The 22,261-nt window shown below is 44.4% G+C and overlaps 2 protein-coding genes across 3 annotated transcripts in view; both read right to left on the bottom strand.

The window, feature by feature from the left end:
* Nucleotides 1-17,244, bottom strand: part of LOC115129713 (cytoplasmic protein NCK2-like) — a 58,381-nt gene extending 41,137 nt beyond the window's left edge. The window contains exons 1-2 of one of the 2 annotated variants that reach the window (XM_065018810.1): nt 15,660-17,244; nt 13,893-13,988 (exon numbers count right to left, since the gene is read on the bottom strand). The gene's annotated coding sequence lies outside the window, so the exon portion shown is untranslated. The remainder of the gene's footprint in view (nt 1-13,892; nt 13,989-15,659) is intronic. The other variant, XM_065018809.1, reaches the window with a different exon arrangement.
* A 97-nt stretch (nt 17,245-17,341) lies between these two features.
* On the bottom strand, nt 17,342-18,237 carry LOC115129714 (diphthamide biosynthesis protein 3-like). The gene is made up of 3 exons (XM_029660373.2): nt 18,034-18,237; nt 17,873-17,947; nt 17,342-17,661 (listed from the first exon to the last, which is right to left on the bottom strand). Exons 1-3 carry the CDS (start codon nt 18,139-18,141, stop codon nt 17,587-17,589), a joined length of 258 nt encoding a protein of 85 aa, XP_029516233.1. The 5' UTR covers nt 18,142-18,237; the 3' UTR covers nt 17,342-17,586.
* Between the last annotated feature and the right edge of the window lie 4,024 nt (nt 18,238-22,261).

The raw sequence follows: 22,261 nt of genomic DNA, 5'->3' as shown, positions 1-22,261 counted from the left end.
TATCACACAACCCTGCACAACCCCACACAATATCACACAACCCCAGATCACCACACAATATCACACAACCCCAGATCACCACACAATATCACACAACCCTGCACAACCCCACACAATATCACACAACCCTGCACAACCCCACACAATATCACACAACCCCAGATCACCACACAATATCACACAACCCCAGATCACCACACAATATCACACAACCCTGCACAACCCCACACAATATCACACAACCCTGCACAACGCCACACAATATCACACAACCCCAGATCACCACACAATATCACACAACCCCAGATCACCACACAACATCACCACACAATATAAATGTATTTCCCAATGTTTCTCCTCACTAGTTGAACAATAGGTCCAGGTTGATGTGGAATGTTCCAGAAACAGGGAGAATAGAGAGAGAGTACAGATAATTGGAGGCAGAAGAGGCAGCCTGACAAAGGGAACAGAATTAAGTGATATGCAATCCGTTGATCTGGCCTTGGCCCGCAGTGCCAGAGTGCGTGAGGGACGAGTGTGTGTGTCTGTGTGACTGCCAACTTACCATCCAGGTCTAATCATCCGACTACGCTCTCTGACAACCTAGCGCCGTCACAGGTGGGAGACGGACTATTCTCCCGAATTCTGAAATAGACGGCGGACTGACTCGCACATGCACCCTCCTACGCACACGTGGTGTGAGCAAGGAATTGATGTCCTCTTTGGCCATAGTTTTTGCCTGCCCGCTTGGATGGTATGGAGCAGCCAAATATCCCCGCTATGCCCAACTTGCTCTCGACAAAGGCCCTAGATCAGATGAAGCATATCGTGGCTTTTAACTGCTGGCTGATCGTCAAGCCCTGGTAGAGCAATAAGACAACCACAGGCATCCACTGGGCCTTTCAGTGCTGTCAGTTACACAGTCAAAGGGCGACAGGTTCCCTAACTGAAAGACATGGAAACAATGAATCCTTGGTTATTCAGATGGACGTGCAACAGCATGGACAAATGATGGATGGATGGGTGAGAGATGGAAGGAGAGGAGAGAGGGAGGGAAAGAATGCTTTTAAAAGCCTTATCAGAATGGGGACGCACACAGTAATTGCGTTCCACTTGATTTGCTCAGAGGGGCCTAATGACACCCACACACGTACACCTCAGAGTGAACCCATCCCGTGGACTAGCTCGCTGCCTGCTGCGTTAAACACTGGTTTTATTCCCTCTTTATGCTAATCGCTGTTATCGGTCTCTGCCAAGCAGGCTGGAGAGCGGAGTGTTTCAAATGAGACCACATTCAATCAGCACAGTCCATATTTAGACTGGGTCTCTCTCTCTCGTGTGATCTCCATCTTCCTCCACAGGTCTAGCAGAGAGCGATGATGAGATTGCGAAGCCACCAGAAATGGAAAGTTGTGGGATCCATCATGTTCGCAGAACGGCTCTTTCCAACAGACAAGAACTGACGACATCAGCTACCGTTCAGACACAGAGGTGAAATATGCATGATAGCATGAGTGAACAGGCCTATCACATCAGATTAGCTGTCTGGAGGGAATGGGAGGGAAGAGATCTACGACCTAAACAGGAAGGAAGAGGGGTCAGAGGTTACCACAACAGCTAGAGACTGTGCCTTTAGGAGCCTCAGGGGCCAATAAATGTCCCTCTCTCTCCCATAGTATAGTCACGATACAGGAACTACAGGCTCCCTAGGCCTCTCTGGAGACTATCACTGGCTATTGGAGCAGCAAAGACACCTGGACGTGCATATTAATATCATATTAACATAGGCCTACATGATAACTAAAACCATAGGGTTAACGGAAGAGGCCTGGGAACCTGTACTTCCTGTGTCGTGACTGGGTCCATATATGTTAAAAGAAGAGGTAGAACAAGGATCGGAACCCCCTTCCAGAATTCACCTGTGAAATCGTGATTTTGTCCAAAGCACCGGAAGTAATGCTGCTCGTTACCTCACGCATCCCGTTGAATCATGACAGATCTACGGTACCGTTTACGTAGTCTGTCCATGAGAGATTATGACAGCAACTAAGGGAGGTGCATGTAAAAATGTCTGACTACCCCCCTCGGTCTCAGCTACACCCTCCACTTCGCCTCGTCATCCTAAATGCCCTAAACTGCCCCTTCAGACTCCGCTTTCCTCAAATTGGATTTCCAGTGTAGTCTCTGGCTCCACATCGTGGGCTGCATACCGAAAGCTTTAGAAGGTCCTTTAGGCAGTGTGACAACGTTCACGTCTGCTGCTAGAGCACATACTTTTAGTCTTATTGGATGTATAACACGTTTTATTTCCCAAGTGGAGGAGAGAGAGAGAGAGAGAAACAGAGACCCAGAGAGAGAGAGAGAGCACTGCAACAGTCTGGTTCACCCCAAGGCTCTCATTCAGTACTGAGGAGAGTGTCTGGGCCTGATATTCAGAAACAATGTTTCTGTGCACTCACTGTCTGGTGCGGGAACAGGTTTGCAGGGAGCAGACACAAAGAGCACAGAAAGTAGCCTCATTCAAAGAAAACCCATCTTTATTCTATGAAAAGAAGAACATGGAGACGGAACAGCAAAGCGGACAAAACAACTCAAGGCCTGACCAGAAAGAGCAAGGGAGCAAGATCCTGCCCTTCTGAATTGAAGATCCTGCCTTTCTTAGAAACCAGTGGGAAAAGACATATCGACCTGTCAACAACAGCAAAGCTCTCTTACATAAACCAATCCTTTCCAATAAATAATACTTTTTTTTTTTTTATTACATGACCAACCTTTCAGAACCACTTCTCAGTTCAAATGTGGTCCCCGACTCCTCTTCAGCCTGTCCACAGATTGTGCCGTATCCCTCCCTGCTAGCTGGTTAAAAAAAATAGCACTGTAACATGCTTCTGTTGGGAAAGCTGCTCAGGAATGGAGGTTTGAGTGGATAGAGAGAGTGAGTCGAGGGAGAGAGACAGAGAAAGAGGATAAGAGGAGAGAGAGGGAAAGGGAGAGAGAGCTATAGAACGTTCTAGAGGGAATAGTCAACTCCATAGTTAGACTCAGAGGCAGGCTCTGCCTCACCCTAACCTGCTGCCTCTGTTGACAGTGAGGCATGGTAGCATGCAAACAGAAACATAACTAAGTATTTAGTTATAGCCTCAAAACAGTAGGTCAAAATGTAATCTTGTTGTCTGTCTGATTTAGCTTTTTCCATGGCCAAAATGACACAGATGTAGTGTATTGTTCTATCACACTGTTCGTGTCATGAGCACAGCAGGCTATTAGAGCCATCAGCTAACATACCTACAGAACAATGTCCCCAGTTTTAATTTTCACAGCAAGCATCCCACCTGCTCAACACTGGATGACCAGCTCCATGAGGCATTCCGACATTCCGGTAAAGGTCACAGGCTCAGGACTCATCGTGGTTGAATGGATAGTTCGAGGTCAGGCGCAGGCCACGACGTAGGCCTATTTTAATCTATGACAAGCCTGCTGCAAAGTATTTGTCTTCGTCCAGAGTCACAAAACAATAACCATCTAAAAGTAATGTGTGCTGTCAATTTCTGCATCTGAAAAGTGAATTTGCCATCCCCGTGGTTGAAACTTCAGAAGAGCATTGAGCCAGTAATCAAAATTTTGCTGGTTCGAATCCCAGAGCAAACTAGGTGAAAAATCGTTCAATGTGCCCTTGAGCAAGGCACTTAACCCCAATTGCTTCTGTAAGTCGCTCTGGTTAAGAGAGTCTGCTAAATTACTAAAATGTCTAATGTAAGGGTGGTCCTACTATTCCAGCAATGGCTGCTAAATCTCTGAAGAATTTTGAGCAAGGGGGCTTTTAAGTGGCGAGAAAAGTAATTATGATGAGTGCTGTTAGCGTATTAGCCTAAACTTGAATTGTTATGAGGGGTAGCTAGGAAGATTATGCTTTTCAGATGCTTTAAGCTCATTCAAAATGACACAGCAGTGGAATCTAACATTCCATCTCCACAACAGTTAGCCTAAAACAAGCTCCAACTGGAAAAGCCATTACGAAAGTCCACATGAATCTGTGCAATTGGCCATCATAGCAGGAAGCTGTGGATGCCTCAGCTGGACAGAGGTTGTTTTCGTGATGACCAGAACCTGCCTGCCGTTTCCTGGAGGAAGAGGAATCCCTCATTTGTCCGTACACAGCGGTCAGTTTGGAGTCAAAGCCGCTGTACTCCCTAGGATTCATCAAATGAACCTGAGCCTGAGAACCTAAACTGAAAAATCTGGAGCTCTAAGCATTTCTGTTGCCAGTATACTGGGTAAGCAGAGGCTTTGACCGTCTGACTCTGATAGGCATCTTCAGTTTCTCATTGATCTCTCCCATGATTGAAATCTGCATGTTTCAAACCCTGATTTATGCGAGACAACAAAATAGATGTTGGGGAATTCATCTTGGCCCAATTTCTGAAAAACTCTAGTCACTCTTCCAGGTATGAACTAAGATGTTGAGATTTGAAGTGAAGTGATTGTGGTGGAAATCTGGCATCCACTGCACATCCTGAGACTGTTGTGATAGCAACCGCCTGGTGTTGAAATCTGTCGTTCTGAGCTGAGGTGCTGAGAAAACAGAGACCGTAAGAAACTGTGAAATCTATATTCCAGAGGAAAAGTTGGACAAAGCAGGTAATATTCAAATCTCTCACGTTGGTGGAGTCGGATGACCCATTACTATTCGCCTAGAAACAGAACAAAAAACGTTTGTGTCGGAGAATCGCAGATGGGATAATCATCCATTTCAAACATACCGGTGGAAGATAGACCTGTGGAGACGAGGCAGGCGAAACAGATGGAGAATTTTCAAATTACGTCTTATCAAAATACAACTGACATTTCCACCACCACATGAAAGTAGAGGAAACAGTGCAAGCTAGCAACAAGGTTCCCCAGAGACATTGTAACTTACCCATGAGCCATCTTCTAGCAAAAATATTTTATTAGCACAGACCAATTAAGGAATAATGCTTCTGATGTCGGCACATCTTAATGAGATCCATTGCCAAGCGTGCCAACTGCCAACCCTTCAATTTCATGAGACAACCCAGTGTCTTTTTGAGTAACTGTCAGATTTTATTAGACAGGACATTTCTACAGGGGCTGTTTCTCCTCTCCCGTCGCCTTTCTCACTCTAAATCTCTCTCTCCCTCTCGGTTTCACTTTGTCCCATTTAGCACCGACAGCCAGAGTCACAAGTGACACAAGTGTTCCGTGACAATGATTATGATCTGGTGACACCAGGCTCTGCTTCACTGATAGAATATCTCTTTGATCTCGGAGTGTAAAATCCCTACTCTGACAAAAACCACTCTGACATGCACACTCAACGCAACAGAAACATTTCTCTGCATTATACGGTGCTCCTGTTGCAGTTCACATTACCACGGTAATCTCACTGTCATCCAGCCTGTTTTGAGGCCTGCTCTAGTCTAGGTCAACACAAAGAAGTGTACAAACTGGAAACTACATGGGGTGTGTATATATTATCTGCATATGGCTTACTTAGTTGATGGATGATGTCAGTCATACACACTAGTCTACGTTGTTAGGCTTCATAACATCCTCTTTCACGTCGACTCTGATTCACTGGAGAGTTAATGTTGTAGATTCCCCTTTTTTCTTGGAATCTGCTCCTCTTGAAAAAGGAACAACCATTTCTTCTTTGTTGAGAGGTTCCCTCTCCTATTCTGTTTTTCATCTCTAGATGAGTCTCTGTCTTGGCAAACCTGAACACGCAACACTGTGGCCATGTGGGATGGGGGGAATGACATCATTATGTAGCCGAGTTTGGTGTCAGGAAAACCAACCTCTCACTCAACGTCAACAAAAACAAAGGAGATGATCGTGGACTTCAGGAAACAGCAGAGGGAGCACCCCCCTATCCACATCAAAGGGGCAGCAGTGGAGAAGGTGGAAGGTTCCTGGGCGTACACATCACAGACAAACTTAAATGGTCCACTCACACAGACAGTGTGGTGAAGGCGGCGCAACAGCGCCTCTTCAACCTCAGGCTTGTCACCCAAAACTCTGACAAACTTTTACAGATGCACAATCGAGAGCATCCTGTCGGGCTGCATCACATCCTGGTACAGCAACTGCACCGCCCTCAACCGCAAGGCTCTCCAGAGGGTAGTGCGGTCTGCACAACGCATCACCGGGGGCAAACTACCTGCGCTCCAGGACACCAATAACACCCGATGTCACAGGAAGGCCAAAAAGATCATCAAGGAAAACAACCTGGGGTGGCAGGTAGCCTAGTGGTTAAAGCGTTGGACTAGTAACCGAAAGGTCAAATCCCCGAGCTGACAAGGTAAAAATCTGTCGTTCTACCCTTGAACAAGGCAGTTAACCCACTGTTCCTAGGCTGAATTTGTTCTTAACTGACTTGCCTAGTTAAATAAAGGTAAAATTAAAAAATGCCACTTTAATAAATGTTAAAATATCTTAGTATAAAATACAGTGATGTGATATGACTAATCTATCTACTGCACCTTGCCTATGCCGCTCGGCCATCTCTCATCCATAAACTTATATGTGCATATTCTCCATCACCCCTTTAGATTTGTGTGTATTGGGTAGTTGTTGGGGAATTGTTAGATTACTTGTTAGATATTACTGCACTGTCGGAACTAGAAGCACAAGCATTTAGCTACACTCACAATAACATCTGCTAACCATGTGTACGTGACCAATAACATTTTATTTGATTTTGATTGGAAGCATATGTACCATGATGTGTCACAGAGGTAGGTAATGACAACCAATCTCAGCGCTCTGGGGGTGGAGGAACATTGTCTTCATTCAGGCTTAACAGGGCAGACCAAAGACACAGATGGGGCGGCAGGGTAGCCTAGTGGTTAGAGCGTTGGTTGCAAGTTCAAATCCCCGAGCTGACAAGGTACAAATCTGTCGTTCTGCCCCTGAACAGGCAGTTAACCCACTGGCCGTCATTGAAAATAACAATTTGTTCTTAACTGACTTGCCTAGTTAAATAAAGGTTAAAACAAAAACAAAAAAACAAACAAAAAATAAAAACGTGTACACACACACTGCAGTTAGGCTATTTAAGCTACACTGATGCCTTCACAATCCAAAACGTGGCCTCCCCTTGACAGCCCTTTGGTCTGCCTACGGACTACAGCCCAAAGATTTCCTGACTGGCTTCGACCAGAAGCCAAGTAAATCCAACCCCTGCCTTTTTGTTATCCGTCTACAAGCAGAAACCCCGATAGGACCCTTTCACACGATAAGAAACAGCAACAGTGGTGAGGATTTCTTTCCCAACACAATGTTCTCTTCCAGCAAGTAGCTTTCAAGATCACAAGCATCCCAAGGCTTTAGGCTTATTTTTCAAAGCTCGCAATATGACAAACCAAGTTGTATTCATGTACACCAACACATGCACTGTGTCTATGCTTGCCCACGTGCACTAGGTCTATGCTTGCCCACGTGCACTGGGTCTATGCTTGCCCACGTGCACTGGGTCTATGCTTGCCCACGTGCACTGGGTCTATGCTTGCCCACGTGCACTGGGTCTATGCTTGCCCACGTGCACTGGGTCTATGCTTGCCCACGTGCACTGGGTCTATGCTTGCCCACGTGCACTGGGTCTATGCTTGCCCACGTGCACTGGGTCTATGCTTGCCCACGTGCACTGGGTCTATGCTTGCCCACGTGCACTGGGTCTATGCTTGCCCACGTGCACTGGGTCTATGCTTGCCCACGTGCACTGGGTCTATGCTTGCCCACGGGCACTGGGTCTATGCTTGCCCACGTGCACTGGGTCTATGCTTGCCCACGTGCACTGGGTCTATGCTTGCCCACGTGCACTGGGTCTATGCTTGCCCACGTGCACTGTGTCTATGCTTGCCCACGTGCACTGTGTCTATGCTTGCCCACGTGCACTGTGTCTATGCTTGCCCACGTGCACTGTGTCTATGCTTGCCCACGTGCACTGTGTCTATGCTTGCCCACGTGCACTGTGTCTATGCTTGCCCACGTGCACTGTGTCTATGCTTGCCCACATGCACTGTGTCTATGCTTGCCCACATGCACTGTGTCTATGCTTGCCCACATGCACTGTGTCTATGCTTGCCCACATGCACTGTGTCTATGCTTGCCCACATGCACTGTGTCTATGCTTGCCCGCTTCAACTCCGAAATGGAGAATGCTCAAATAGCACCTTCACTCGAGGGGCGAGACGCCAACTCTAGCCCTGATACTGGAAATATCCCTAGCTACTGGAACTGGGTTAAAAACTCACCCAGTAAACAATCCTCATAACGAATTAGCAACACGGCTCCTCGCAAACCAGTATCACGTTTTACAGCTACCCTAAAATTTTGCGCACTACCAAGTTCCCACAGACTGAATCAAAGACTGGTTCAAATGATGTTCTGAAAGATACTAGAGGAAGGAGTTCAACTTCCTGTAAGAAGCACTAGAGAATATTGTTGTTGGGCAGCCCCCCCCCTAACCCTAACCCCCCCCCCCGCAGTGACTCTTCTTATTAACACACTATGCAAAAGCTATTATCGTCTTCTCAGGAATTCAGCCTTCTTTGTGTTGATCTCACCAACCGCCATCGTCACACCTCTGAGAAGCAGAGGTTCTGTTGAGATTACATCATGTAGGTGTTATATCTGATTGGAAGTTAACGTTACAGTAATTCTATTGGTAAACAACTCAGATTTGGAATCCAAACAACTCAGATGTTATACACGGTCTTAGATTCATTGTCTCGTTCTCTTTTTTGTTCCTGACCTGCTGTGGTGAGATTCTCTCTCTCCCTCTCCGATCATGCTTAGAAGTGCCTCGTAATGCTTTGAAACTTAAGCTTCATATAATGTAAGTCATTAAATGCACTTAGAATTCCATTCTCATGACCATTCCTTGATTTTAGACAGCTAAAAGCATAATACTTGCACGTGGTCTACATAGCACCTTGCATATCGCTAAATCATCTTTACGGAGTCAGATATACATATAATAGACTCTTTGCATGCGAGGTATACAATATAGCGCATGCTTACATATCAAATATTACCACATTACATTCTCCAAATGGAGAGAGAGTAAGGAAATACAATATCAACACCAGGTGAAGTGACACAAGGTCCGGTAACTAGTGTTACACTGCAAGCCACGTAAATGCTCCCTCTTTTCTCCGTTGCAAAGGGGTTCAAGTGGGGCCACACAGAAGTATCCTACTACTTACTGCCAGGTGCACTAGCAGTTCCGCACCCAAATCGGGTAGACATATGCTACCAACGTGAGAGAGTCCGGGAAGTGCGTCAGCCCTCACTACCAAACAGAGCGGATCATTGTACCTCCCCTGCCCATGCCTCCTTCTCATGTTCAGAGGTTACAGCATGCTATTGGGATAATCTCTCATGTGATGAAAAAAAAACATGTTTGAGTGCACTAGGGTAATCAAATGCCCTGAGCATAATCTAGACTACCATAGAGTTAGTTCTGGGTCACACTGACCAGGATGTGGCTCAGCCCGAGGTTTTCTTGGATTCACTGGTTGCATCCCAAATGGTACCCTATTCCCGATTTATTTTTTTTTCCACCTTTATTTAACCAGGTAGGCCAGTTGAGAACAAGTTCTCATTTACAACAGCGACCTGGCCAAGATAAAGCAAAGCAGTGCGACAAAAACAACAGAGTTACACAAACAAGTAGAAAAGAAAAATAGAAAAATCTATGTACAGTGTGTGCAAATGTAGAAGAGTAGGGAGGGAGGTAGGCAATAAATAGGCCATAGAGGCAAAATAATTACAATTTAGCATTAATAGTGGAGTGATAGATGTGCAGATGATGATGTGCAAGTATAGATACTGGGGTGCAAAAGAGCAAGAGGGTAAGTAATAATATGGGGATGAGGTAGTAGGGTGTGCCATTTACAGATTGGCTGTGTACAGGTACAGTGATCGGTAAGCTACTCTGACAGCTGATGCTTAAAGTTTTAGAGGGAGATATAAGACTCCAGCTTCAGAGATTTTAGCAATTCGTTCCAGTCGTTGGCAGCAGAGAACTGGAAGGAAAGGCGGCCAAAGGAAGTGTTGGCTTTGGGGATGGACAGTGCCATATACCTTCTGGAGTGTGTGCTACGGGTGGATGTTGCTACAGTGACCAGTGAGCTGAGATAAGGCGGGGCTTTACCTAGCAAATACTTATAGATGACCTGGGGCCAGTGGGTTTGGCAACGGATATGTAGTCAGGGCCAGCCAACGAGAGAATACAGGTCGCAGTGGTGGGTAGCATTTGGGGCTTTGGTGACAAAAAGGATGGCACTGTGATAGACTACATCCAGTTTGCTGAGTAGAGTGTTGGGGGCTATTTTGTAAATAACATCGCTGAAGTGAAGGATCAGTAGGATAGTCAGTTTTACGAGGTACGTTTGGCGGCATGAGTGAAGGAGGCTTTGTTGAGAAATAGGAAGATGATTCTAGATTTAATTTTGGATTGGAGATGCTTAATGTGAGTCTGGAAGGAGAGTTTACAGTCTAACCAGACACCTAGGTATTTGTAGTAGTCCACATATTCTAGGTCAGAATCGTCCAGAGTAGTGATGCTAGTCGGGCGGGAGGGTGTGGGCAGAAATCGGATGAAGAGCATGCACTTAGTTTTACTAAGTTTTAAAAGCAGTTGGAGGCCACGGAAGGAGTGTTGTATGGCGTTGATGCACATTTGGAGGTTTGTTAGCACAGTGTCCAAAGAAGGACCAGATGTATACAGAATAGTGTCGTCTGCGTAGAGGTGGATCAGAGAATCACCAGCAGCAAGAGCGACATCATTGATATACATAGAGAAGAGCGTCGCCCGAGAATTGAACCCCGTGGCACCCCCATAGAGACTCCCAGAGGTCTGGACAACAGGCCCTCCAACTTGACACACTGAAACCGATCTGAGAAGTAGTTGGTGAACCATGCGAGCAGTCATTTTAAAAACCAAGGCTATTTAGTCTGCCGATAAGAATGCGGTGATTGACAGAGTCGAAAGCCTTGGCCAGGTCGATGAAGACGGCTGCACAGTATTGTCTTTTATCAATGGCGGTTATGATATCGTTTAGGACCTTGAGCGTGACTGAGGTGCACCCATGACCAGCTCGGAAACCAGATTGCAGAGTGGAGAAGATACGGTGGGATTTGAAATGGTCGGTGATCTGTTTATGGACTTGGCTTTTGAAGATTTTAGGAAGGCAGGGCAGGATGGATATAGGTCTATAACAGTTTGGGTCTAGAGCATCTCCCCCTTTGAAGAGGGGGATGACCACGGCAGCTATAAATACAGCCATAGTGGGGGAAATTATTTTTTAGTTATTTTTGCTCGCTTTGAGGACAATACAGTGCCACTGACCCGGCCCGCAACTAAAACATGCGGACTCTCCTTCACTGCAGCCGACGTGAGGAAAACATTTAAACGTGTCAACCCTCGCAAGGCTGCAGGCCCAGACGGCATCCCCAGCCGCGCCCTCAGAGCATGCGCAGACCAGCTGGCTGGTGTGTTTACGGACATATTCAATCAATCCCTATCCCAGTCTGTTGTTCCCACATGCTTCAAGAGGGCCACCATTGTTCCTGTTCCCAAGAAAGCTAAGGTAACTGAGCTAAACGACTACCGCCCCGTAGCACTCACTTCCGTCATCATGAAGTGCTTTGAGAGACTAGTCAAGGACCATATCACCTCCACCCTACCTGACACCCTAAACCCACTCCAATTTGCTTACCGCCCAAATAGGTCCACAGACGATGCAATCTCAACCACACTGCACACTGCCCTAACCCATCTGGACAAGAGGAATACCTATGTGAGAATGCTGTCCATCGACTACAGCTCGGCATTTAACACCATAGTTCCCTCCAAGCTCGTCATCAAGCTCGAGACCCTGGGTCTCGACCCCGCCCTGTGCAACTGGGTACTGGACTTCCTGACGGGCCGCCCCCAGGTGGTGAGGGTAGGCAACAACATTTCCACCCCGCTGATCCTCAACACTGGGGCCCCACAAGGGTGCGTTCTGAGCCCTCTCCTGTACTCCCTGTTCACCCACGACTGCGTGGCCACGCACGCCTCCAACTCAATCATCAAGTTTGCTGACGACACAACAGTGGTAGGCTTGATTACCAACAACGACGAGACGGCCTACAGGGAGGAGGTGAGGGCTCTCGGAGTGTGGTGTCAGGAAAATAACCTCACACTCAACGTCAACAAAACTAAGGAGATGATTGTGGACTTCAGGAAACAGCAGAGGGAACACCCCGCTATCCACATTGATGGAACTGTAGTGGAGAGGGTAGTAAGTTTTAAGTTCCTCGGCATACACATCACAGACAAACTGAATTGGTCCACCCACACAGACAGCATCGTGAAAAAGGCGCAGCAGCGCCTCTTCAACCTCAGGAGGCTGAAGAAATTTGGCTTGTCACCAAAAGCACTCACAAACTTCTACAGATGCACAATCGAGAGCATCCTGTCGGGCTGTATCACCGCCTGGTACGGCAACTGCTCCGCCCACAACCGTAAGGCTCTCCAGAGGGTATTGAGGTCTGCACAACGCATCACCGGGGGCAAACTACCTGCCCTCCAGGACACCTACATCACCCGATGTCACAGGAAGGCCATAAAGATCATCAAGAACAACAACCACCCGAGCCACTGCCTGTTCACCCCGCTATCATCCAGAAGGCGAGGTCAGTACAGGTGCATCAAAGCTGGGACCGAGAGACTGAAAAACAGCTTCTATCTCAAGGCCATCAGACTGTTAAACAGCCACCACTAACATTGAGTGGCTGCTGCCAACACACTGACTCAACTCCAGCCACTTTAATAATGGGAATTGATGGGAAATTATGTAAAATATATCACTAGCCACTTTAAACAATGCTACCTAATATAATGTTTACATACCCTACATTATTCATCTCATATGTATTTGTATATACTGTACTCTATATCATCTACTGCATCTTTATGTAATACATGTATCACTAGCCACTTTAACTATGCCACTTTGTTTACATACTCATCTCATATGTATATACTGCACTCAATACCATCTACTGTATCTTGCCTATGCTGCTCTGTACCATCACTCACTCATATATCTTTATGTACATATTCTTTATCCCCTTACACTTGTGTCTATAAGGTAGTAGTTTTGGAATTGTTAGCTAGATTACTTGTTGGTTATTACTGCATTGTCGGAACTAGAAGCACAAGCATTTCGCTACACTCGCATTAACATCTGCTAACCATGTGTATGTGACAAATAAAATTTGATTTGATTTGATATTAAGTATCCGATACAGAGCTGGTTAAGATCGACACTGACTGAACAGACAACGAAGTTAGTATAGGTTATTGCTTCCTAAATGCTGGTCCAGAGGACAAACTGTGTATTTGTCTCTACTTTGTATTGACATGGTTGTGGCTTCAAAAAACTTTTTTTTTTTAAACATTGTATGTCTAAATTAGGTCAGCGGTGGTCGGTGCCATTTAAGATGAGGGAGATATTCCATTCACCCAGTTCAATGTATCATTGATAGGTTTAGCCTACTTACTACATGATACTCTTAATTTTCCCTATACCCATCATGAGGTTGCTATAAACTAGCCTAGGAATTAAAGTTTACAACGTAGGTGCACACAGTTTGAGAGAAAGATTTGAGGTGACAGACAGTGACACATTCAATACCGCCTTGCACACTCTTGCCTGCATCTTATCAAGGGTGTAAACCACCAGTCCAACAGTTGCAAACGAGAGTTTCTATTGGACAAATTCAGGTATGTTAATCCCTGTTTCATTCCATTTAAGAAACGTTTTTCAACAGAATTGTCAGAATAAATACACCCCTGATCACATGTAAACACAGTTCACCTTCAAAGCAGCCACGTTGTATTCTTTCTCGCATCTATGGGGTCTCCTCCTCTCACCTTTCCCTTCGCTTGTGGACTTCAATGCACAACACATCAGCTGTATGAGACCAGGCGAAAAAACCTTTACAAGCCAAACCATATCATAACCTCTACACACAGCCTACATCGTTGTCACCATATTAGCTAAAGTAACGTCACAGTCAACATAGCTAATAGAACTAACACGTTAGCAAAACAGCTACAATCATGAAGTAACGTTACAGAGTACAGTCAGTAAGCAGTTCAGTAAATAGTTTAGCAATAAATTAGTCAAACCAAAGGTTTACCTTTTTGACTATCTGTTGGATAGTCATAGCCAGCTAGCTAACATAGTATCCCTGTTTGCGCTGGATGATTAAGTAGGTTAAATTAGCTAGCTGAATTCTTTAGCTAAGTAAGTGAAAGTGAGAAAAAAAATACAAAATACCTTTCTCTAGCTTTCCTTCATTTTTTAACAAATTAATTTGTTCAAAACTGTTCAACTATTGTCTTTCTCGCTCTTTGAATCAACTACTCACCACATGTATTGCACTGCAGTGCTAGATAACTGTAGCTTATGCTTTCATTCTCTGATCCTTTGATTGGGTGGACAACATGATAGGTTGGAGGACGTCCTCCGTAAGTTGTCATAATTGCTGTGTAAGTGTATGGAAGCGGGTGAGAACCATGAGCCGCCTATGTTTTGTACTGAAGTCAATGTACTCAGAGGAGGACAGAAGCTAGCTGTCCTCCGGCTACACCATGGTGCTATCCTACAGAGTGCTGTTAATCAATTATTTGGTGACGTGAATATATTTAGTATAGTTTTATCTAAGAAGGTTAACTTTAATGTTTTACTATTTTTATGAAATTCACTGAAGGAGGATAGTCCTCCACTTCCTCCTCTGAGGAGCCTCCAGTGGTTTAGGTGTGGCCAAAGAAATTGTAGACCTAAGAACTGAAGGTGTTCATTACACGAAACGGTTTAAGTCCCATCTTGCCTAGACCTCTTGGGCTTGCAAGCCAACACCCTCTGACAGAGAGAATAATGGTTGTATCTTCTTCATCGCCACAGTTTCAGGTTGTTACAGTTGAGCAAAAACAGGTACACCACACCTTATCATGGCCATCAAAAAACTATCACCTCACAATAAAACAACAGAAACGCATAGGCAGAATGCATTATATTTTATATAGATTGTGTGTGTAGTTCAACAATTACACTGGGCATGTATGAGCACGTTTTACAGAGAAGAAAAATAACATTAATGCTCATTGCAAATAGGCCTACATGTTGCTCACCAAGACCGTCTAACTACAGTATGTAAACAAATGTACCACGAATGAAAATCGAAGCAGAGTGATTATTCAAGAGATATAATGTTAAAGTTTGAAACATAACTAATACAATGTTGCAAAAAATATTAGCAAAAGCGCAAACACTCATCTCCGTCGTAGCCTACCAAGCGGCAATGGGCTATTGTATTGTACTGTCGTGGACAAAGCCACGGAGAAGATAGAAAACCGCATGGACAAACACAACAATACTATTCTACTTTCTCGGCGCCGAATCCACGAGCCTTATTCTAACTGTTGTATTTTCTCGTCTTCAAAATAAAAATCTGAATCTGCTCGTAATGTTGTCATTAACCAAAACCAACAAATGCCAGTCATCACCAACTGCACCTCCCGTCAAGCAAAGCAACCATAACTTTGCGCTCAGTTCGTCAGCGTTTCGTTGTGTTCTTACCTTGGTGGTTTCTCCAGTTGAATCGGATTATCAGGTCAGGAATTTGCAAAAGTAGTCTTCGATATTCACTTTCGGGGTCTAAAAGTTGACTTTTAAAAACCAATGTGCTTGGTTATCTTTTAACGACGTCTCTTTTTTTCGCAGGCCCTTCAACTCGCTGGGTTGCTCGTCTCCTCCTCTACCTCCAGCTCAACCAACTGCCTTGAAATGTGACGTCACGCCTGCCAAAAGGAAAGGGTAGGGAGCACAGAGCACAACACAATTATTGTACACACATTACATCACATTTGCATTGTCTTGTATGCCTATCCCTCTCAGCAGAGCAATTCATGACTGTTTGTGACTGATAATCACACTTCACACAAAGGATTATCGTCACATGAATAATGACTATTTTCCTCCAGATGTGAGGGAGTAACGATACATAATGCCATCCACACAAACATCATGGACGCTACTGCTCAGTGCTCTAACTCCCGCTCTCCCTCAGCAGTGACCTGCTCTGTGAGGCTCCTCTGACTGAGTGCTGGTGTGTTTGTCAATGCCAGCCTGCCATTGCTGTGGCCCCCCTGATGAGAGATGCAGTTAGACGTGTTGACTTGTGCTCAGCTTCCTCCCTCGCCACAGCATCAGCCACAGAGCTGACTGGATATTGGATAAATAGATAGGCAGGACCTTCAATATCATGTGAAGGACACCATCATGTTCTCTCCCTCTGTGTCCCAAATGGCACTCTATTCCCTACATAGTGCACTACTTTTGACCAGAGGGCCCACAGGGCTCTGGTCAAAGGTAGTGCACTATATAGGGAATAGGGGGCCATTTGGGATGCACAGCACCTCTCTCTGACAGGTCAGGCCCTGCTGTGAAAGAGCTGGTGGTGTGAAACAGTAGCTACGCTGTCACAGTATCAGTCAATATTGTAATATGGTTACATGGGTCTTTTGAATTGAGTCATTTTATTGTATTGGCTGAGGGACGATTCTGTACTCTTCCCAGATTTAAAGGAATGGACTGGTGTAAGAGAAGATCCAGTTTACACCAATCCAATGTTGTTTTTTTTTTAATCCATGAGGGGGAGAGAAGTGTATGTAACTAGGGAATTGTAATTCAGCCATTTGTTCATCCATAACATACACATCGTAATAACCAGCCAATATGAATAATTCATGTTTCTCGTATGACTCATAGATTCAAATGTAAGTGTCAAGAGGGTCACTGCCTCACACATACCCACCAGAGCCAAATCCTTTTGTTATAAATCATGGCATGTCAAATGGCAGAGCACTAAACTGTTGAAATATGTACAAGTAAAGGGTATGTAAGGCCACGTAGGATTGGCCTAAGCATAGACTAAAGAGTTTCCACCATATTTCTTACACCAGCTCATTCCTTTTAAATTGAAACAATCTCAGAAATCCCAAGGATAGTATCTGTAGGTTAGAATAGAGAGAAGTCTATACACCCATTTTCCCAATGGCACCCTATTTATTCCCTGTACAGTGTACAGTAAGTAGGCCTGTATTTTTCCTTGAACATCTGCCTCCCCTGCTGTTCAAACATAAAAACTACAAGCAGTTAACAAGGGGAAGAAGAAAAAACGGTATTCACTTCATCCTGGTTTAATCTTGAGGCATCCACAAAAATGCATAAACATGTTTATAAAAAAGGGAGTGAAAGACTTAAAAGAATAAAGGATTTATTTAAATACGTTGTGCAAATAGTAGTGGTTAGGGTCCTTTACGTGACTCTGCAAAACCAATGCCAGGAACATGTGAATGAATCGTGAGAATCCTCCATCCCAGACCTCACCAGTGAAGCATATCGTTCATAATGTTTCTTTGTGTTGTGTGGAAGCACATACAAATGCAGCAGGGTCCACTTTTACTGATGGGAATGAGAAAATGAAGGGGATGTGTCATCGCTGTCAGGAGGACGGAGTCAGTTGCAATCTGCTCTCTGTAGTTGGTGCTTCGATTATCTCCCCAGACATAAATTCCTCCTGGTGAATTGAGGTGAATAGGGAAATAGATTAGTCATCATGAACGAAATAGTTATAATATCAGAGAAAGATAACAAATCTATTCAATGGCAAGTAGCTAGTAGGGAGAGGCCACCAATACACTAGTCTCGCGAGGCCTCCTAATTCCCGTTTGATCAGAACGTGAGAGGCCGAGACTATCGAAACACCAACATCAAAACGGAGAACAAACCTTGTCGTAGATTACTTTAACAATGAGCGAGCAGCTCGGACACGTCGCCACCTCTTCACCATTTTCCAAATCCTCCTGCAAGTAGAGAGATTAAATACAACAACCATCACACGCGAGTTGGCACAACGTGACAACGCAGGGGACCTTCTCACTGTACTCACTTTGGTTATGGCAAATCTGTCGCCACATGGGCAGGGAAAATAGTATGTCTCTTCATCCTCGTCATATTCAAAGTCCTCGATCTCAACTTCGTCGTGAAAGACCGACATTATGAGCGTAAATTATTTTATTCGTACCCAGCTAACTAGTTGGAGACATTCCTGTTTCGCGAAAGTGTGACGTGCCATATGTGCGCAGTCGCAGATCATCGCATCATTTAAAGTAAGACTAAACATGACCACCAGGGGTACCATAGAGTTCTCTATGGTTATCTTTGGTTATGCTCTTACAGTGCATTCGGGACGTATTCAGACCCCTTGACTTTTTCCCCCCACATTTTGTTACGTTACGTCTTATTTTAAAATTAAATGTTTTCTTCATCAATCTACACATAATACCCCATAATGACAAAGTGAAAACAGGTTTTGCAAATGTATTACAAATAAAAATCAGAAATACCTTATTTACATAAGTATTCAGACCCTTTCCTATGAGACTCGAAATTGAGCTCAGCTCTTCCTGTTTCCATTTATCATCCTTGAGATGTTTCTACAACTTGATTGGAGTCCACCTGTGGTCAATTAAATTGATTGGACATGATTTGAAAAGGCAAACACCTGTCAGAGCAAATACCAAGCCGTGATATCAAAGGAATTGTCCATATAGAGCCCCCGAGACAGGATTGTGTCAAGGCACAGATCTGGAGAAGGGTACCAAAAAATACAGCATTTCAAGTCCTGAAGAACACAGTGGCCTCCATCATTCTTAAATGGAAGAAGTTTGGAATAACCAAGACTCTTCCTAGAGCTGGCCGCCCGGCCAAACTGAGTAATCGAGGGAGAAGGGCCTTGGTCAGGGAGGTGACTAAGAACCCGATGGTCACTCTGACAGAGGTCCAGAATTACTCTGTGGAGATGGGAGAAACTTCCAGAAGGACAACCATCTCTGCAGCACTCCACCAATCAGGCCTTTATGGTGGAGTGGCCAGACGGAAGCCACTCCTCAGTAAAAGGCACACGACAGGCCACTTGGAGTTTGTCAAAAGGCACCTAAAGGACTCAGACCATGAGAAACAAGATTCTCTGGTCTTATGAAACCAAAATTGAACTATTTGGCATGAATGCCAAGTGTCATGTCTTGAGAATACCTGGCACCATCCCTACAGTGATGCATGGTGATGGCAGCATCATGCTGTGGGGGTGTTTTTCAGTGGCAGGGACTGGGAGACTAGTCATGATCGAAGGAAAGATGGAACAGAGCAAAGTACAGAGAGATCCTTGATGAAAACCTGCTCCAGAGCGCTCAGGACCTCAGACTGGGGGTGAAGGTTCACCTTCCAACAGGAAAATGACCCTGAGCACACAGCCAAGACAACGCAGAAGTAGCTTCGGGACAAGTCTCTGAATGTCCTTGTGTGGCCCAGCCAGAGCCCGGGTTGAACCAGATCGAGCATCTCTAGAGAGACCTGAAAATAGCTGTGCAGTGACAGTCCCCATCCAAACTGACAGTTTGAGAGGATCTGCATTATACTCAAGAAGACGCAAGGCTCTAATCGCTGCCAAAGGTGATTCAACAAAGTACTGAGTATATGTGATAATGTGATATTTCCATTTTTTTATTGTGTGGAGATTGATGGGGGGGGGGGACAATGTAATCCATTTTAGAAGAAGGCTGTAACGTAACAAAATGTGGAAAAAGTCTAGGGGTCTGAATACTTTCCGAATGCACTGTAAGCCAATTCTCCCAATTGGAACTTCGAATGAGAATAGAATGGTCTGCATCTGTCTTGATTAAGTGAGTGTGATCCACTAATGTATCCTGATCAAATTCACAGATGTCACACCTGACAAAAATAAATCGATGGGAATTGATGAAGGTTTCTGTCTCTGCAACACCTCCTGTGTGCAATCATTTATTGGATAAACGCTTTAACTTATCAATGTGATCGTTACCTAGTTGCCTAACAAAGCTATGGGTTAAGTCATAACAGATTAGTAAGCACCTGCCTGCATGGGGAGAGAGAAGAAACACATTGTTGAAACGCATATGAAGTTGAACATTTTCTTCTTGTTTCAAATTCTAGGTTGAGTCGTGGGGTGAATCCAAGCATTCAAGGAGAACATTTTTTTTTTTCAAGGACAGAAAGTTCATATATAGGAGGTCAATTAGAATCAAAACAGACCCTCAGGTTTGCCGACATGCTTTCACCTTTACTCTACAACTTGTCTTTGCCCTCCAGCTGGTTAAAGGGTTATGGTTCAGCGACCTTTAATCCCCAAAGGACATATGATCTCCAACACATCACCCACAATGATTTAAGTCAACCCAATTAGACACTTAATGTCAGCCCTGTAGTCCCACAAGTTTCATCAGAATGTCTTCCAGTCAGAGAATGCCACGGAGACCGATTCTCTTGTGAGTGAGGAGTGACCTCTGTGTAAAGATACGACCAGGTGGATCAGGTGATGTGGAAGAGTTAAGGAAGGAATGGATACAATTTGTATTTATGTCTCCCCATGTTTGTTTGTCCCGTCATTCGGCTCCAGCATTATTCGATTATTGGGACATTTCTAAGGAAGCAAGACTTTTGTGAGAGGAACAACAACAAAAATGGAATGAGATAGCTTCTGTAGTACTAGCATGAGAGAGTGACACATTTTTAGGCCTTGACCTAATCGTATCAGCATTGCTTTTCAGGGTTATTTTGACTTGGGATTCTCCACCCTCCCCAGATCTGACATGTTCTTCCTGTAGTAATCACAAACACAAATGCACACACAATCAGCAGTGATCAGCATTGAGATTTGACAGGTTCCAGGCGCTACAGGCTTTACATCACTTCTCTTTACAGGTCAAAGTAACATAGACCTGGGGAACATAAACCACTCTTCCACTTCTTCTACTTCTCACCTTATCAAACTTATGATTCTGTGAAATGCTCATTTGGGATCTGGATTGGGCACAATTACATTTTGTAGGCCTAATTCTGAAAATATCTTGAGAATTCCCTTACTTGGAATTGGTTATAGGTAATGAATGTGATTTTAGGCTGTTGAGCATGCTTGTACATCACATTAAGGTGCTGAACTACTTATCTGCCAGAGTGAAACTATGCACACATTGTATATAGACTGCCCATTTTTTTCTACTGTGTTATTGACTTGTTAACTGTTTACTCCATGTGTAACTCTGTGTTGTCTGTTCACACTGCTATGCTTTATCTTGGCCAGGTCGCAGTTGCAAATGAGAACTTGTTCTCAACTAGCCTACCTGGTTAAATAAAGGTGAAATAAAAAAAATAAAAAAATAAAATAAAAATCCAACTGAGCTGTGTGTGTGTGTGTGTGTGTGTGTGTGTGTGTGTGTGTGTGTGTGTGTGTGTGTGTGTGTGTGTGTGTGTGAATTAACAGTACCTTTCTAGGGTATGTTACATCACATGATTAAAGACCCAGTTACTCATGTTTGATCCCCTGGAATCATCTGTGTGTCACGTAGCGTATTCCAAGTACAACCTCTTATGCTATTTGATTCTGAGAACTCTTGATGGAAGATCATCAGTGCACAAAGCCCGAAGAGATTTGCTGCCAGAGTGAAACTATGAAATAAGACCATTTATGTTATGAGGCTAGATGGAACTCGTGAGGAAGGATGAACACATGAATAAGGGAAACAACAAGAGAACCAGACTCATGTGATCATCAGTCGTAAACAACAAACCCTGAGAGGATAATTGCATAAGCAGAGTCAGCCAGGGTGAATTAAGTGGATTTGCCAATTAAGACTTCAGAAGGCTCGACGATGCTCAACGGGAAAAACGTCATCCCAAATTCTGAAAGGGATGAGTATACACATGATAGGCTGAGATTCAATTGGGACACTTTGAACTTGTTTTTTCCAGCAAGTGAAAGTTGACTTAGTCTGTATCAGTAGTGTGAATTATTGAGTGTTCAGGCAGGTCAGTGGTTGCCATTTGTCACCGTATCACTGGTTCCATCAGTTTCTAGTGTCCTAAGTGTTACGTAAACTCAACACGGGCTTTTTAATGAAATTCAACATACTCTAGTTTATCTGTATGTTCTATCAAACTCTCTTCTTTTTTTTAACCAGGAAAGTAGACTGAGAATGCATTATCTTCTAGACCTACAGCAATGAGCAAAGTAGGAGTTGCAAGAGGAAGAGAAAGGTTGAATAAGTGAATTGGAAGCATTACCATTCGCTCTAACCTGTGGC

The sequence above is a fragment of the Oncorhynchus nerka genome, linkage group LG5 (genome assembly GCF_034236695.1).
Source record: "Oncorhynchus nerka isolate Pitt River linkage group LG5, Oner_Uvic_2.0, whole genome shotgun sequence".
Classification (NCBI taxonomy): Eukaryota; Metazoa; Chordata; class Actinopteri; order Salmoniformes; family Salmonidae; genus Oncorhynchus; species Oncorhynchus nerka.
The sequence above is the reverse complement of the archived record's forward strand: the minus strand, read 5'-3'. Positions and strand labels throughout refer to the sequence as shown.